Here is a 17,598-nt window from a genome sequence, read left to right as displayed (position 1 = left end):
ATTTTATATTGAGCTGCAATACCATTAGAAGTGGTATAACTTTTTAGTCCATTAATTTAAGATTTAAAAAGTGGTATGAGTGTTGTCTGGAAAGTGTACAAAGCCACAGTATTCAGAACCAAACAGTCAGAAATTTATACACAATTGAAGTACTTCAGTTGAGTGCCTTCTTTGAAGTATGTAACACACGGGTGGATAGTGGATTGAATGTTTGTCCAATGATAAGACTGAACTTTATCCTGAAGAATAAAGGAATAATTTTTGGAAAAATCACACTACCTCATCATGAACTATTTTTATTTTAAGAAACAGTAAAATGCTTACTGTTGTGCAAAGAATTCGTGACTTTTAAGCTTAACAAGTCCTTCACAGACAGCATCAATGAAATGACTTGCTCCTTTAATAACAGTCTCCATTGTACATACATCGATCAACTACAACCCACTGTTTAAAAGAAATTTAATCAATGAATTCTTCAAATATTTTAATAAAAAATTCTTTGAAAGTATCAGCTCCAGGACCATCATTGCATGCATTCATGTGGAATTCTGCACAGGCTGGATTGCACATGATTTTTGTTAAACACGTTCTGTAGTTTTCAATGAGAAGTTCATCAAAGTGGATTTTTTTTTTTTTTTTTTTAAATGGACACCACTCATCAATAATTTAATATTTTTATGTAGTAAGCAGACATACTGTGTATATGCAACTTTTTCCAGCCAAAGTGTAGTGTTTTAGACAAGCACAAAATTTTGAGAAGCCAATTTCTTTCCCTGGATTCTGATTTTTTTATAAGTTTATAAAGCTACAGCCACACAGGATTATTTTCACTGAATCAAAATTGATAAAATATTGAACCCTAATAAATAACATTACATGTGTGTTCATAGTCGGCTTGCAGTTTGATTTATCACGCATCACTATACTAGTCAACAGGAATACAGTTTTATCACTACCAATCTCAAAATTTTACATTAAAAAAAACCTTGAGAACAATGCATTACTTACCGCAATGGCTGTGCCCTCTCCCAACTTGGAAATGTATTTGTTGAAAAACGTGTGTGCACCAGTGCCAAATAGGTATCATAGGTTGGACACTAAAACAAAAATTTACGAAAATTTGTAATACACTAATGACATTACACAATTGAAACAAACTTACAAAGTAATGCTTCAAAACATGTTCTGGACACACACACCTGCATGCCTGAATTTGTATGTAGGTTAAAAATAAACATTGGGCAATAATACATGGCCGATTCTAAAAAAAAAATCAAAATTGAGCCGGCGCCGGGGTCGCCAAGGAAAGACGTCAACGGCGTGCCGAAAATGCTTTAGAGATCCGCCTCGACTGAGATGTTTCCCCTCCTTGTTACCTTACCTCGTTTCCCCTCCTTGTTCCCCCTTCCCCTGGTGTAGTGTCTTGGTTGCGTGGCAACGCTTCCCCTCCGCGCCTGCGCTGTTAGTTCGCCGAGCTGTAAACGTGAAGCTTGAGAGGTATGGGGGTCTTCTTGAGCGAGCGGGGAACGGACCAACATGTGGAGGTAGCAGCAGGGGATCCCTTTTGGACTGCGGGCACGAGGACGGCGTGCCATGTAAGTTGACTTAATAGATTGCGGCCTTATTCCAAATTTTCGTTTGCCACCGTCCTTCTAAATTCCATTTTGAATTAATGTCTGTCTGGGCCATGTTTCTTCTGTCTTCGGTTGGTCATGCAAAAACCTCCACCTGCTCAGTTGTCCGTTGCCGGAAAGGCTAGCTTTCATTTTGACTTAGTTGCTGCGAGGTCTTAGAGGCCTGTCACTTTAAATTGTTCAGTGGGACTCGACATGCGCTGTCTAAAGGGGACCTGTAAATTAACTGTGTGGGTCATTGACGCAAGGCTCGGGCCTAACATGAATCATTAATCTCTGCATTATTTTCATTCTATATTTATGATTTGTATTTCCTGTAATTTATGAGGCCTCATGGTTTAGTAATCATTATTGTAATTTCTGAAACTCTTAATTTTTGTTTATTAATCATTTGGGATTGTAATGTCTGCAGCTCTTAATATTGTTATTAGTCAAGTTCGTAATATCCAGGGCTGAGATTTGAATTGTACATACGATTTGCTTTGTGTCTGCTGTGCAGATGTGCTCTATGTGCTGCAGCATGTGCTATGGCCTGTTATTAGAAAATATAAGGCTATTTGCATGGAACCCTCTTTGTTTCTTTACAAGCAACTATGAACTAGCTTGAGTCCTTTGAGGCTCGTCACTATAATAGTATGTGAATCAGGAAGGGCGTAAGACCGTGTTTCGTTCTTGTTTTGGCCAGTAATCCCTTTGCTGGTTAAAAATTTATGTTTTTGCTGATTCCTGTGAAACTGGATCATGAGTTATCGTTAAGTTAATTTTTTTTATGAAACTACATCTTTAGGCGTACCAAATTATGAAACAGATTTATCACTTTTATCATAAATAAAAAATATATGTTCAAGTAAATACCCTGAAAATCATTCCCTCATTGTGTCCCAACCACCAAATTCAAATAGATTCAAAAACCTAAATAAAAAAGTTTTTTATAAACTTATTATTTACTCATATTCATTGGCTGTACAAAAATGTGTATATAGTTCCAATACCTCAAACAGAAAAATCATACAATATATTTTTTAATTTGTCCTTAAAAACGAGTCATTCCCTCACACAGTTGTGTAACAGTGGGATTGGAGGATGATTGTGAATTATATTGAATGCAGCCTTATTGTTTTTAGAAAATGGCAATATTGATATTAAAAAAAACACATCATATTGGACTGTGAGTGATGAGATTTTTTTGTTGAAACTATATTAAAGGAAAACTTTTTCAAATTTAAGTTTTCAGCTGTCATTTCCTCACACCGTGTTGTAAAAAGGTAAGCGCTTATTTATGTATCATTTACCTTTTTTTTTTTTTTTTTGTATTTCTAGGAATAAAGTATTTTACAATTGCAAGGAAAAGTAAGTTTTCTACAATTGTGCGATAATGTTTCATTTTGTCATTCCCTCACCATCATTCCCTTATTCAAATTCTTTGTGAGGGAATTATGACTGTGTGATAAACGCAGAAGGGTTATGGATGCTTGGCTTGTTTCAGGGCACAGTACAAAAACAATGGCAAACAGAATCAGTAGCAAAATTAAAAAAATAATAATAATAATAATAAGCTAGAAAGCAAAGGAAATAAATTAAACGCTGAGCTGAAACAAAAATCTGGCAAGATTACTGGATGAAATGCCACCTACTATTCAAAACAATGCCGTTAATACAAATTCTGTTGCTTCACGAAGACAGCGTGTACGGCATATTAGTGAATTGCTCAGCACAGTTTTACATTTTTAATTGTTCATTATTTGGATGAGTATTATGGGGCTCACATAAAATTATTTTTTTTTTTAATCCTAAGGCACCTTTAAGATGGGCAATAAAACCGCTCCCCCCTTTCCATTCTCCCTCCCCATCCGACCAGTCCTACACCATTCTCCCTCCCCATCCGACCAGTCCTACATTGTTATCTGAAAATGAGCAAAACAAAAGCAATAAATTTTTTTACAGCTTCTCTACACACACATTAATTTCCTCATAAAATTTTACTAAAATATTTTTTATAACTTCCATGCCCAAGACCAAGCAGCCTCATATTTTCTAATTTTCAATAATGAAAAGCTGATCTTTCTTGTTTGCTGTCAGCTTATATACTGGAATCTATATTACATTAAAAGTAAAACTTTAATCAAACTAATGCAAAACCTCCACTAATTAGATTGGTAAACCTAATGCAAAACCATTATTAATCTATTTCGGCCCAACCGACTGTGTGTTCCAAATATAGTAAATGTGTTCAATCCAAATAACTTTTTTATAATTGTTCCATTGTTACCTCAAATCTAAATACAAGGATGCATGGATTTTAAAAAATGTACTTTCCTTCTTTTAGAATGGTTCAACAGCTTTTATAATTAAGGATACTGAAACCTTTAATTATTAAGGACACTGAAGAATCAGGGTATTAACTTTGGCATCCCTAATATTTTGGCTTTAACTCAATATTGAGATTAAATCATTCACTAAACCCTCATCAGCATGTTAAAGAAAAAATTTAAAAAGATAATCTAAATTCCCTGCACAGGTTTTAATATTATATGATTCACCCAAAACATTTTACTACAGGAATTGACATAACATGTGCAATCAATAAAATATTTTCAAAAACTTTTCACATATTCTTACAATTAATGATTTGCAAAATGGAGCTGATAGCATCACACAGCATAATAGTTTACCTGGAGGTCTGGAAAGTAAGTCCATAACTGAGCTGAAGTAAACTGGCCTTTGTACACTACTGTTAATGGTGACAAGGAGCAAACATAAAATCGAAGTCCTGGTTTTGGAATTTCATGTGTTGCTCTCTTTTTCAACATGAATACCTGGAAAAAAGAAAAAGTTTGAACAGTATTAGCATTTAAAAATTTCAGAGAAAGTATATAAAATTGTCCATGTAAGCTGCACACTTAAGTTTAAATGAAAATTAGAAAAATTTAGTTTTGAAATTTGTTATGAGCAGAGATGAAAAGTCAAATCATGTAAATTTTAGTAATTTATGTAAACTTTAAAAGTGAAATACATGTAATATTTTCATATTTATGGTATCAATAACAAATGCTATAGATCTGATTACTATATTCCTGGATGTCCATCAACCACATACATGTCATTGCACATACGCTAAAGAAATAATAAATAACTCAGGAAAGATTTTTTTTTTAGATGAGAGTAACTAACTAAACATATTTTAGAAACTTATAATAAATAGTGTACTTAATGTTATCTTATTACTAATTAAAAAAGAAATATCTGTGGAAAGGAATAAAGTGATGGTGACACCAAAAGTGAGGTTTTGCTCATGTGGTAATTATATTGAACAATGGCCTAGCCATACTGACATATCTGCAATAAAAAAGCAGCAAGATCACTATGGTGAACAACCTAATTGATACTTTTAAGGTGACTGACATAAAAAAAAAAAAGGGGGGTTGTCTGTAAAGTCGGTATACAGACAATAATTTTACGTGATAACGTCATTACAAAACATTGATGAAAATTGCATACTTTTTAATTTTTAAATATTATTTACAGTTTTTGCAAATTTAATTTAAATAATTTGTTTAAATATAATCACGAACAATTAGTTAAAAAGCCCACCTTAACCTGTTTGTTATTAAAGAAGATTTTCTCGCACGGTGGTTGGCCGGTTCTTGCACGATCGGCTCAGGCCGAACGTGACAATGAGTCATGCTTTTTCGTCCGCGCAGCCGGCGCTCATCGATTTATAAGATGTTATCACGTCAAAAAAAAATTATGTGCCCAAATGCTATTGAAAACATTTTGATAGTGTAATCCACCCTCACAAGTTTTAACTTGCTTTTGAAAACATAAATAACAACAAAGTAAATGATCATGGAAAAGTCTGCACTGCTTAAAATTATTGTTCAGACAGCATAGACTGTTTTGATATGTGCATCAAGTATTCATTTTAATTTTTTTGAATGGTTTTAGTGGTGCAAATACTATGAAAAACACAAAAGTAGTGGAACTCACATGTTTCTGAAGATCATCTGGACAGTCGTTAGTCACAAACACCTGTCTCATGAATGGTTCACCATTACGAGCCACTTGTCCAATTCCAGTGTTGTCTGTTGGAACAGTTCGCCAGCATATCACCTATCAAAATTAAAATATATTGGACATATGTTCTCAACAGCTATTCACAGGGCCATTGAGAATGGAAAGGAGTGCAGGGAAAGCGAAATCCTACGGGCCCGAATAAAATATTTTTTATGATTGTGTTTATCCTGATGTGACAAAAATCAATTCTATTGCTAATAAAATTAATCGGAAACCTTAAAAGTAGGGCTGGGCCGATGCAGATTACCGATCACAATAATCGGCCGATTTTAACACATCGGCATCGGTACAGATCTGCAAATTATATACTGATCACCAAATGCCGATCATTACATACTAAATCAAAATTAATAAATACTGAATTAAGCTTACTAATGCAAAGTTGTACGTTTCAAATTTACTTACAAAATAACTAAATAAGGTAGGCGTACAATCACGTATCAACAATAACACGAATTTACAGTACAGTAGAACCTCGATGATACATTCCTGTTTCATACATTTTCCCGTGTCATACGCGGATTAATTTTGGTCCCACCGAAAGTAATATATTTACAATGGTTTATTTTCCCGGAACAAACACTAATAAAATATTTAATTTCCCGTTTCATACGGTTTTACGAAGCGGAAAAGTCCCAAAATTCACAAATGGTTTGGTGTTATTTCTCCTAATAAACTACGTTTAAATGCTTTTTGAAAAAGTCCATTGTTTACCTTTGCAAACTTAAGAAAATAACTTTACCGCACCATAGATATGGATAGTATCAGGAAGACTGTGCACTTCGCTAGTAGCATCTATGGCCAGCACCGAAGCAAGACTAATGGCGCAAACTAGCAATGATTATGAAAACGGTGCACGCTTTTTACCAAGCCATGGATCTCATATTTTTTTCATTCATTAATCTTTGAACTAATATACCTGTTTGTTATTGTTTCCTTACAATCTGATTGTTTTGTATTCAAAGTTTCTAAAGTTAAAATTTTATTGAAAATTGTTCTGTTGCATATAGTTGTTTGCAAAAACAAACAAACATTTCTGATATTTTTTTTTTCTTTATTTATAATTTAGGCTTGGTGACTTGTTGTCTATTTTAGTGATTCTTTAAAGCACTTATTTTCAAGACCTGTGAAAAGTGTCTTAATAGAAATAGGAAATACTTAGTTTACATTATATTATTGTTCATTTTTAAAAACCAATGAACAAATTGTTTTCTGTCAGAAGTGTTAAATAAATGGTAAGTTATCTAAGGTAACTTTATCATTAAAAATTTTTTTAGATTTTTATTAACATCAAACAAGCTATATAATTCTTAATTTGTCTGATCAGTGATCGGCAATGATCGGCGCCGGTCATTGGCGGAAATGATCGGTATTGGAATGATCGGCAAATTTAGTGATCGGCCCAGCCCTACTTAAAAGTTATGCAATTTTTCCAGGTCACTATTACAATTATAGTCATGGTAACAACTTTTAGACTTTAGTTCTTTTTTATGTAGGATTTGAAAAAATGTACATTAATTAATGGGTAGGGGAGGGTGAAAGGGGCGGAGGGGGGGGGGACAAAAAATTATTTGCTCCCGGTTTTTTAGTTTCTCTAGACGACCCTAGCTACCAACTACAATTATTGTAAAATGATACATGTAAGGACACAAGTTTAACAAATTTAATATGAAACCAGTAAAACAGGTTACTGAATCAAAATTACTTTAAATTTCTTAAGCAAAGCAAAACAACATTTAGTGCTGAAGAATTATTAAAACTAGATTCAAAAATTAAGCCCTGGTAAATAGGAAATGCAGATTTTTAAATATAAATGTACTAAGCATTGAAACATTTTCTTTATATTTACATGCTTTTACATTTTAAAAAAAACATTTGCAGCCTTCACGGTAAAACTATGAGATCGCCCTGCCATACATGCTAAATGAAATAATGGAAGAAGTTATCAAATACAATCTCAAATTCCTTTCAAGAAAAGCTGGCCATAGCTTTATAATCAAGGACAGACTGTGCGGTCGCAGTGAGCAATGGCTAAAGCTCTGGAGCATGATCACTACATTATGTCCAAACCAATGCTCAGATCTGAAATCAAACATGGCAGTATTGGAGGAAGCAGACAATTTGTGATTTTTTTTTTATTTGATTGACATTTTTGAGGATGTACCAGGAGTAGAATAATTTCAGCAGTCTCTCATGAACTAACCAGATTTAATAAATCAAAGAAACATACTTTAAGCCTGAACACCCATTTTCGAAATACATAGGTACAGATACTAAGGCTTAGCATTCCATTAAGTGTGTAATACTTAGAGATCTATACCCAATTTTCTCAAACTTGAATTCGAAAAACAAAGATCAACTTGAATCTACCTCTCACATCTGAATCTAGGTCTAAAGGGTTAAAAATAAAATAATTTACAAGAAATTTAACAAAATATAAAAACTGGTGTTAAATCATTAAGCACTTTAAGTGCTTGTCTCACTAACTAAGTTTTCCTGAATTCATACATATCGTAATTTTATTTACATTATTACTTATTAAAAGTACAATATCTTGGGGAATGGTAATAGAATAGGTAAACACAAAAAACATAGAAACCTAGTAATTTAAAGTTATAAATGTCAGAATTTTTAAATTTACTAAATATAATTCATTAATTTTCTCTGAATATTTTTTCTCTGACCTCAAATAGTAGAGATTCTATGTTTTTTTCAGGTTTGAGAATTTCATCGGCCCATTCCTAGTAGTAATACAAAATCTACTACTATTAGTTTTTCATATCTATATTGGAGTCAATGTCTGCTGTGCTACAGGAGTAATTACATGATTTGTTAATATTTGGTACAAGAACTAAAGACTAGTTTAGTGCTTCAAAACTTAAATGCAAATGGAAGATCATTGGTGTAGTCAAACACCCAATGCAGTCTACAAAGATATACTATTAGAGAAAGGCAATATTGTTTTTGTTTTTTTAGGACACATGTCATTAAGGATTTTTGTACAAATGCATTGTTTCACCATAACTCTAAATAAACTTATAGTAGGGGAGCCCAATATGGGGATTTTGGGATTTACTCGAGTGTGGCAAATGAACATAAGGGAGGATACCTTGCATTTCGTTGAGTACCTCAACCATACATAAGCCCTTTATACAGGAACGTGCATCTAGGGCAACCCATCAGAATAGCAAAAATATATATACAGTGAACTCTCCATATAGCGATTCTCCCTATAACGATACTTTCTCTATAACGATTGATATTGACATTAACGTTTGGTCTACCATAAGAACAACATATTTTTTCTCTCTAAATAACGATATCGTTCACTCTCTATAACGATGTATTTACTTAGAACACTAATCAAAATACAGTAAAACATTACGATAAAACCAAATTTCCAGTCGTACCACTTGATGAGCGATCGCCAGTTGGACTCAAGGTCAATGCCCGTAACCGGTTATTTCCAGTGTTTAGGCGAGGGGGTGGTCGAGTCCACTAGTCGGCGCGGGGGTGGGAGGTCAGTGGCGGGCGAGGGGGTGGTCGAGTCCACTAATCGGCACGGGGGTGGCAGTTCAGTGGTGGGGAAGTTGAGCGCGCGCCAAGCAGCTCAGTCAGTTTACTCAGTTAGCCACGTCACGCCTGGCTGTTCATATCGGAGCTGTTTTTGTACACCTTACTGCACCGTGTAAGTTAATGAGTGTTTTATCAGTTTTATTCTAACCATTATGCTACCAAGAAAGCGGAAAGTGCTCACCGTGGATGAAAAAGTGTCATTAGTTAAAGCAATTGAAAATGGTGAAAAACAAACTGATGTGCGGCGAACGGGGCTTTCCCAATCGACTGTGGCTACCATTTGGAAGGATAGGCGCAAGTGGCTTGACGAAGATGTGCATGGGGATAAAAAGAAAATGCGAAAACCTCAGTATGAAGACTTAGATCGTGCTATTCTGCAGTGGTTTCAACAGCAACGCATAAATAACATACCGCTCTCTGGACCTTTGATAAAAATGAAAGCTGAGTTTTATGCAACAGAGCTTGGCATTCCTGATTTTAAGGCTACTGAAGGTTGGCTGAGCAAGTGGAAGCAGCGCCACAACATTAATTATGGACAGATCAACGGGGAGGCTCGTGACGTCGATAGGAACACTACAGATGGCTGGCTAGAAAAGGTATGGCCTGATCTTAAGGCTCGTTATTCAGCCGAAAACATTTTTAATGCTGATGAGACGGGTCTATTTTACAAGTTGACACCAAACAAAACTTTAAAATTCAAATCAGAAAAGTGTATTGGATGAAAGTTGTCAAAAGAAAGAATTACAGTTTTGGTAGCGGCCAATATGACAGGATCGGTAAAGAGAAAACTTTTGGTGATTGGCAAATCTAGAAACCCGCGTTGTTTAAAAAACATCAAGCGTCTGCCTGTCACCTACAAGTCAAACAAAAGTGCTTGGATGACGTCTCAAATTTTTGAAGAGGAGTTGAGAAAATGGGATTCTGAGTTGAACTTGAAGGGGAACAAAATCTTGCTTTTGGTGGACAACTGCCCTGCACATCCAATGATTGAAAACCTCGAAAACATAGAACTCTGCTTCTTACCTGCCAACACCACAAGTGTCCTTCAGCCCATGGACCAAAGTGTTATCAAAAGTTTGAAAAGTCATTATAGGCGCAGGCTTTTAATGGAACTCGTCGAGTCTAATGGGAATTTCAAACCTACGATCCTAGACGCCATACAAATGGTCAGTAGGGCATGGGCAGAGGTAACGGATAAGACCATAAGACATTCCTTCAAGCATGCAGGATGGCTGAAAGATCCCGAGCCAGCAGATGATGAAGATGACTTGCCTTTGGCCGTTTGGGTTCAGCAGCTGGAGCTTCCTACAACATTTTCAGAAGAGGAGCTTCTGGATTTTGAAAACATCGATGGGCAAGTGGCTACAGCAGCGGGTGTTACAGACGAAGACATCCTGAATTCTGTTCGTGTTGATGAAGATAGTGATCAGGAAAACATTGATCCAGAGGAGGAGCCTGAACCAGAACCGGTCCCAACTCCAAAAGAGGCATTGGAGGCTGCTAAAGTACTGAGAAGATTCTTTACTCACCAAGATGATCCTGTGGCTACGGAAGATGTCGGTCGTTTAGAAGATAAAGTGAGGTCATTGCTGTGGAAAACTAAAAAAAGGCAAACGACGCTAAAAGACTTCTTCCAATAAACTGTATGAACTGTATGTCTTGTTGTGTTATGTATGTACGTATTTTGACATTCTAAATACAGAGTACTACATATGTACTAATGATTGTATACACTGTATCATTGCATCATTTCATATATGTACATATGTAATTTACTACTTCATATGTACATATGTGTGTTTGTGGACAATGTAAATATAGTACTGTATATTGTATTTATACTGTTTAATATGGTGTTTTATTTCAGCACACTACTCCATCCAAGATTTAAAAATAGGTTTCTCTCTGTATAACAATCTTTCTCTATAACGATGAAAATCGCTGGTCCCTTGGATATCGTTATAGGGAGAGTCCACTGTATTGATCGTCAGAAATACTCAAGCGCGTCAGATTAAGGTAAGGTGGGTTAGTTACTAGCTGAAAGGTATGCATTTCAATAATCTGACGATTTGAGCGTAACGTAAGGAAGTGGGAGGGTCACAAACTAGCAAAAACAAAAGTCGTCTCGAAATTCTCAAGCGTGATTTTTTTTTAAGGAAATAATGCTTAAATAACGGGAAAAATATAATCTGCCGATTTTCACAAGCCGAAGTAACAAAAATTGTCTAGTAAATTTAGTTCGTGCAGCTGGGGTAAAGCATGTATTCCCCACTCCACGCCTCTCTTCCACTTTCACTTTTTCCCTATCTCTGACTCTCTCGCACCTGGTTCGTTGGTAATCACCTGCCAGAAGCCTGTGAAGATGATGTCATAACAGTTTTTTATAGGAGATACAGTAAACTCTCGATTATCCGGGCCTGGATTATCCGGTTTTCGGGTTATCCGTGCTTGATTTTTTTTATGAAGTTGTAAAAAAAATGACGGGCTGTAGCTACCCCGCGACTGCGCTTTTTTTTTTTTTTTACTGCTGTGTCAGAAAGCTATTTACCTGACCCTTCAGACCCTCGTTCCCCCGCCACCCTCACCCGTCAATTTGTCACACTTTAAACCAAAAAGGAATGCCTTGACTGCTGCTTCCGGCTCAACTCCCCCCCCCCCCCCCCCTTTTTTCGTTCTTTTCACAGCGCCCCGCCACTCTAAAAAAAAAGGTCCCTCTACCTCTTTTACCTTCCCACACTCCTGACGGCTGGAAGAGGTTTTTTTTCACGCAGTTATTGACATCAGTTCTCCCAGGCACATTTGTTTTTGTAATCATGTCTGGTAAAAGGAAACGTAAAGTGCTGACAATAGCAGAGAAGTTAGAAGTTGTGGACAGGTTAAAAAAAGGAGAAACTGCCGCGAAATTAGCACAGAAATATGAAATTAGAATCCAAACCGTGCGAGACATTAATAAAAGTGAAGAAAAACTTTTGCAGTTTGCTAGTAGATCAGACAGTGTGGCAGGGCCTTCTAAACGTAAAAGCATGAAAACATCTACCCACGCAGATGTTGACAAAGGGAGCATGTTGTTCCCTTGAATGCTTTCAAGAATCTGTACCAGATTTTGTTCGCCACCAGACACCCCTTACTCCCCCCACACCCCACCCAACAACAGCCTTCATTCTTTCTCGACAGCTAGCTGCGAGTCATGGTCCACAGCCCCCGGCGCCAGCATAGCCACGGCCCTCTCTCGCTTTGCAGCCTTTGTTTACTGCGTGAACCTTTTTTTCCTTCCAACTAACGGTACTTTTCATTGTTTGAAGATGCCATTTAAATCACTCTTTCTTACGAAAGAGCCAACAAGGAAGCACTCGTAATAACCAGATTAGTTTAGGATTACTATTTACGTAGTCAAACTGACGGTGCATTTCAAAACTCTCGTAACTTCGAAGGTCTCGTAGTATCCCATACTCGTAGTTATGACTGTAAAGTGCATCCTAATTTTAATAGGTGGAATTAACAAGAAACAATATCTTGCCGCGCGAGGTAGAAAAATAAAACGCAATAGCTGGAAGGGGGGAAAAAGGTGTATAATATTGTGCTGTGGTTCAGACACTTATTTTGTAGTGACCCCGGATAATAGGTCGTTAAAAGGGCAGGGTTGGCACGTTTAAAACAAAATGTTTAAAACAATATGTTCAAAATTGTTTTAAACAATACACTCTGAATAAAACAATTTTAAAACACAATATTTAAAACATTCTGTTCTAAACATGTTTTTTATATGTATTTTAAAAAAAGTTTTATTTCTTACGAAAACGAAAACTGCATATTGACATTTTCATCGCAAGCATCACTGTCTCATTGCAAGTCACCAATTGTGATAAATATCCAGACTAGGATGAGAAGTTTTGTAGTGAAACACATTCCTCACGTAAACATAAAATACCAACACTTCTTGGGGTCAAACCAGTCATACCTTTTAGGGTGCCAGTTCCACTAAGTTCATCTAACCTAATTAATATCTGTTTTTGTTAGTTAAGTGCACGAAAAACAGTTACAAGTTTGGCAGCCTTCTCTGTTCCTAGCCGGTTCCTTAGAGTACTATGCACAAACCCGAATGTGGAGAAAATACGTTCAATACTAGCTGACGAAGCCACTGCACTGTGTAACTGATGTGCCAGGTTCAAAGTTGCATGATGAGTACTTTTCTCCAAAGCCATCCACCATACTAGAGGTTTAATCTCTTTTAGTGTTACAGGACTGAATAAGTACTCCTTGAAAGGTGAACTTTTTGCCTTGTACTTAATAATATCCGGAATGGCTACAGTCAGGGAAAACCGGGCAATGTCAGGGAATTCCATATTCAAAAATGTGTAGCAATATACTTTACACCTGATGGGACTTCTGCTGAAACTATATGTGCAAAACATATTCTGGTGGTTTTGATTAAAATTAATATTAAAAAAAAGTAAAACTAAAAAACTCTTTAAAACATGACAAACTGTTTAAAACAAAAAAAAAACAGTTTAAAACAATAAAAACATGTTTTTTGATTTGATTTTTTTTAAAACTGTTTTTTTCCCAACCCTGTAAAAGGGTGGAGGGAGATGCTGAGTTGGGACTGTCGCCGGCTCTCCCTCCCGTAGCAATAAAGGGGACAGGAGAAGAATGGTGGCAACACAGTGCCAGTATTGTTTACGGTCCAATAAGCTGGGACACGGTATACAAAGCCTTTGCTTGTACTCATAGAATTCTACTGAAGAGATACTCTTTTGCCAGTAAATACACCATTTTTAAGTGGTGAAACGGATTATCCGTTTTTTTTTATGGACATACAATTATCCGGGCGTTGGAAGGTCCCAATTAACACGGATAATCGAGAGTTTACTGTACTTCCAAATGACGTATATTTCTTTTCAATACTTTAATAACACATTTTTCATGGAATAAATAAAATATTGTTAAGTGTTATAAAGATTTCTTGTTACAAATATGGAAACCACAGTTAATATCGACAACCCAATTGAATCATTATATTTGCAGTACCACGATAATTCCTCGGATGACGAAGAATGGAAAAACAATATTTTCAACAATTATATTTTATTTAAAATTTTTTCTGAATAAATTATATTTCTAAATATTTACTTAATTTTCTGTCCTTTTATTTGCCACATTTCATGGTTATTGAAAAGTAAAAAAAAAGAAACATCATAAAAAAAATTTCTAGCAGTCAGATTAAGAATTCCCATACCAAATAATTGACAGATTTTAGGCTAGCAGGACTGGGACATCAAGCAAATCTGACACGCTCAAGTATTTTAATATGGCGATTTTTTTTTTTTGCATTTTCAAACATTTGCTACGAGCTTGCGTCACATCCGAATCGTCAGTGTTTTGAATGGGAGCATTTTTAGGGTTAACTTAACATCCCCTCTGAATATCTGGCGCACTCAATTTTTTTTTTAAATTTTATACCCTTCTGGATGGCCACCCCCACCAGGCAAGCCAGCAGTTTAGTATATTTTTGATATCAGAGATACGTTGGGGCACCTTAACTATCAATATCTGACATGCTCAAGTATTTCTATGTGATGGTTTATTTTTACATTTTTGAAAACCTGTAGACACTTCCCCCACTGCTGAAAGAGAAAACATTACATAACCTTTTATTCTTCCTATCATCTAATCTTCAAAATCCAAGAGGTCCCCACGACGCTTCAGCAAATCCCCATTTAGCCTCATGGGCTCCCTTACTATTATGCTTGTTTCTAAAAGTCTGTTTTCAAATTTTGTTCTCTCATAACGGTTAGTTTCATGGTAAATTAAGTGTTTTTCAACCTACTCAAACCAAAGCGTAAATGATTACAGGAGGAACAGGATATCATTTTAATATTAAAATTTATCATGTAAGACAATTTAGTACACAGTAACACTCTCAACCACTAAAGCCCATTTGAAATCGAGACTTACGGTAAAGGAAACTATCACTACAATAAATTAACCTTAACATTTGATACCTGCATCTTTGTGCATTCTCCATGTTCTAAAAATTGAAGTTGATTTTGACAATATCACATTCCCCATTTTTTTACAGGTCTTTTAAAGAAATCTCATTACATGACACAATACAGGGAAATAAATTATAATTGTTTTGTTTACTTCACAACTAATATCTTAGTCCATTATTCATTAAAACAAAATATAATACTTGAAAATTATAATATCTATGATAAAATACTTCTCTTGAACATAATTTAGTAGCATTTTAATGCTGTCTCAAATGTAAAAATATAAAATTTAAAGAACAACAAAACAAAACATATTTGCAAGTTAACATCAACACATACCATTCAAATTTCAAATTACATTGTCTGGTGTTCCTTTTTCTTACAAAAAGGCATCAGTGGTAAAGAGTTTGCATATCTAACTTATCCAACATATGTTGTGGGTTCAAACACCATCTTAGCCTCAGATTTTTTTTTAAAACTGGTTTGTAAGCCATTACTCAATAAGCCTCCCGGCATGTGGCACAAATAAGTTAATGAAAACCTTGCTTCTACTATAGTCAACATTTTTTAGGTACATATTAATCTACCAAAAGTGTCATGGATGCCTCTTAACTGCATGTCTATAGTTGATGGAGACTTCTCAAGATCATGTCTATTATGGCTCGCACTCCCACTTAAAAGGTTCAAATGGATAGAAGTCTGGCAAAGTAAAGGTGGCAGACACTTAAATTTTTAGCCAAATAAAAGATTGAATATCCAAATAAATCCTGGACCATTCAACAATTTATAATCTTGTAGCATTCCAGAATCCTGCCATTTACAACTTTTATAAGTATTTTTGAGAGGAATAAATACTATGCTCTTTGTCATGCAGATGGATTATAAAATTATACAGGTTTAAGGTCAAGATGATTAGATTCTCCTATTTGTATTTCATTTTTGATTAATATTGTGGCATTTAATTTTAATATTAAGTTATGTTATTTAGGAAAGCCATTCATATACATTAATACGTGTTCACATTGCTTACTAGTTTACCTAATATTTGTGTAAATGTGGTTTTCAGTATTTTATTTACTTTAAATGTAGTTTTCATTCCTATGTTTTACACTGTCCGTTTAGATGCTTGCATTGCGTTTCTATAACGTGAGATAGTGTTTTGTGAAGTAAGCACAGATATCGAAGACTTTCTTGTCCTTGGTTGTACCATCAACGCCAAGCTACCGCGGCACTTATTTGAGAGATATAATTTAATGTGAGTTATTAAAGATATTTTCGGCATCATCAAAATTAAAAAAACATTCAATTTTCAAGCAGGGAAAATTGCTATGGAAACTGTGTTGACTAGTTGTGAACATCATGTAATGGCACAGTGTTTTGTTTTTAAGTGTGAAATAAAAAATATATACATAAATGTTCTATTTTTTTTTTTCATAAAGACAGTTTACTTAAATTTAAATATAATATCTAAATCCAAAACATCTATTAATATTTTTGGTAAACATTTTTAAAGTTTATTTTTAGATTTTGTGAATGTTGTCTTTTAGCCAGGACAATCTGATTTTTAATAACCTTCTATGCATCAGCAGAACACCTAACCATTGAATATTTGCTGTAAGCTACATTTTAAGCTAGTTACTCCACTAAACTAGTGCTGATAATGAATAACTTTAATACATTCTCAATTTTTATTTCAAAAATAATGTTAATGTAAATAGTATGTGGATAATACAGGAAGGATAGGACACCAAATGTTTAGTTTGAATTTCAAAGAAACTATGAAAATGGGTACTGAATAAATTGTATTTGTGTAACTAAAAACAGTAGTTAATGATTATTAGGCAAATAAATAGAAAAAAACAAATATTCTACCCACCTGCAGTTTGCACTCTGCAGCTATCTCTGCAAATGTGGCTTCTGCATCTAAGTGGTGTTGCTTGTCCATAAAGATTATGCCTGTGGCATACCGACCAAATGGAGGCAGATGAACATGCTGCTGTTCCCTAAAATCATGGCCACATCATGTAGAGTTGATAATCATGCCTGGCTGCAAGTGCATTGTCACAAACACCTTAAAAATTAACATACTTAAACAAGCATGCGATGAATAAATTTTTCAGAATTAGTTTTCAATGACCACCAAATCAAAGTATAGCAAAAGCTCTATATAACATGTTTAAGTACATAATTAACACTCATGCCTATACTAGAAAAAAGTCCATAAAACTGTACTTAAAACAGTCCTTAAAACTGATTAAAGCTGTCTGTAAAGCAATGGTAAAGTGGATAAAATCTTAAAGATCAATATTAAAGCCACAAAT

At 35.0% G+C, this 17,598-nt stretch overlaps 1 protein-coding gene across 1 annotated transcript in view; it reads right to left on the bottom strand.

Moving 5' to 3' along the window:
* The window catches only part of LOC134529642 (uncharacterized), a 192,419-nt gene that overhangs the window by 142,638 nt on the left and 32,183 nt on the right, over positions 1-17,598 (bottom strand). Inside the window, exons 4-7 of the mRNA XM_063363952.1 lie at positions 17,154-17,280; positions 5,622-5,744; positions 4,307-4,450; positions 1,009-1,097 (exon numbers count right to left, since the gene is read on the bottom strand). Of these exons, the coding sequence (XP_063220022.1) occupies positions 1,009-1,097; positions 4,307-4,450; positions 5,622-5,744; positions 17,154-17,280 (483 nt within the window). The remainder of the gene's footprint in view (positions 1-1,008; positions 1,098-4,306; positions 4,451-5,621; positions 5,745-17,153; positions 17,281-17,598) is intronic.

Source organism: Bacillus rossius, chromosome 2 (genome assembly GCF_032445375.1).
Source record: "Bacillus rossius redtenbacheri isolate Brsri chromosome 2, Brsri_v3, whole genome shotgun sequence".
In the NCBI taxonomy this organism is placed as follows: domain Eukaryota; kingdom Metazoa; phylum Arthropoda; class Insecta; order Phasmatodea; family Bacillidae; genus Bacillus; species Bacillus rossius.
This window is presented reverse-complemented; position numbering and strand designations above follow the sequence as displayed.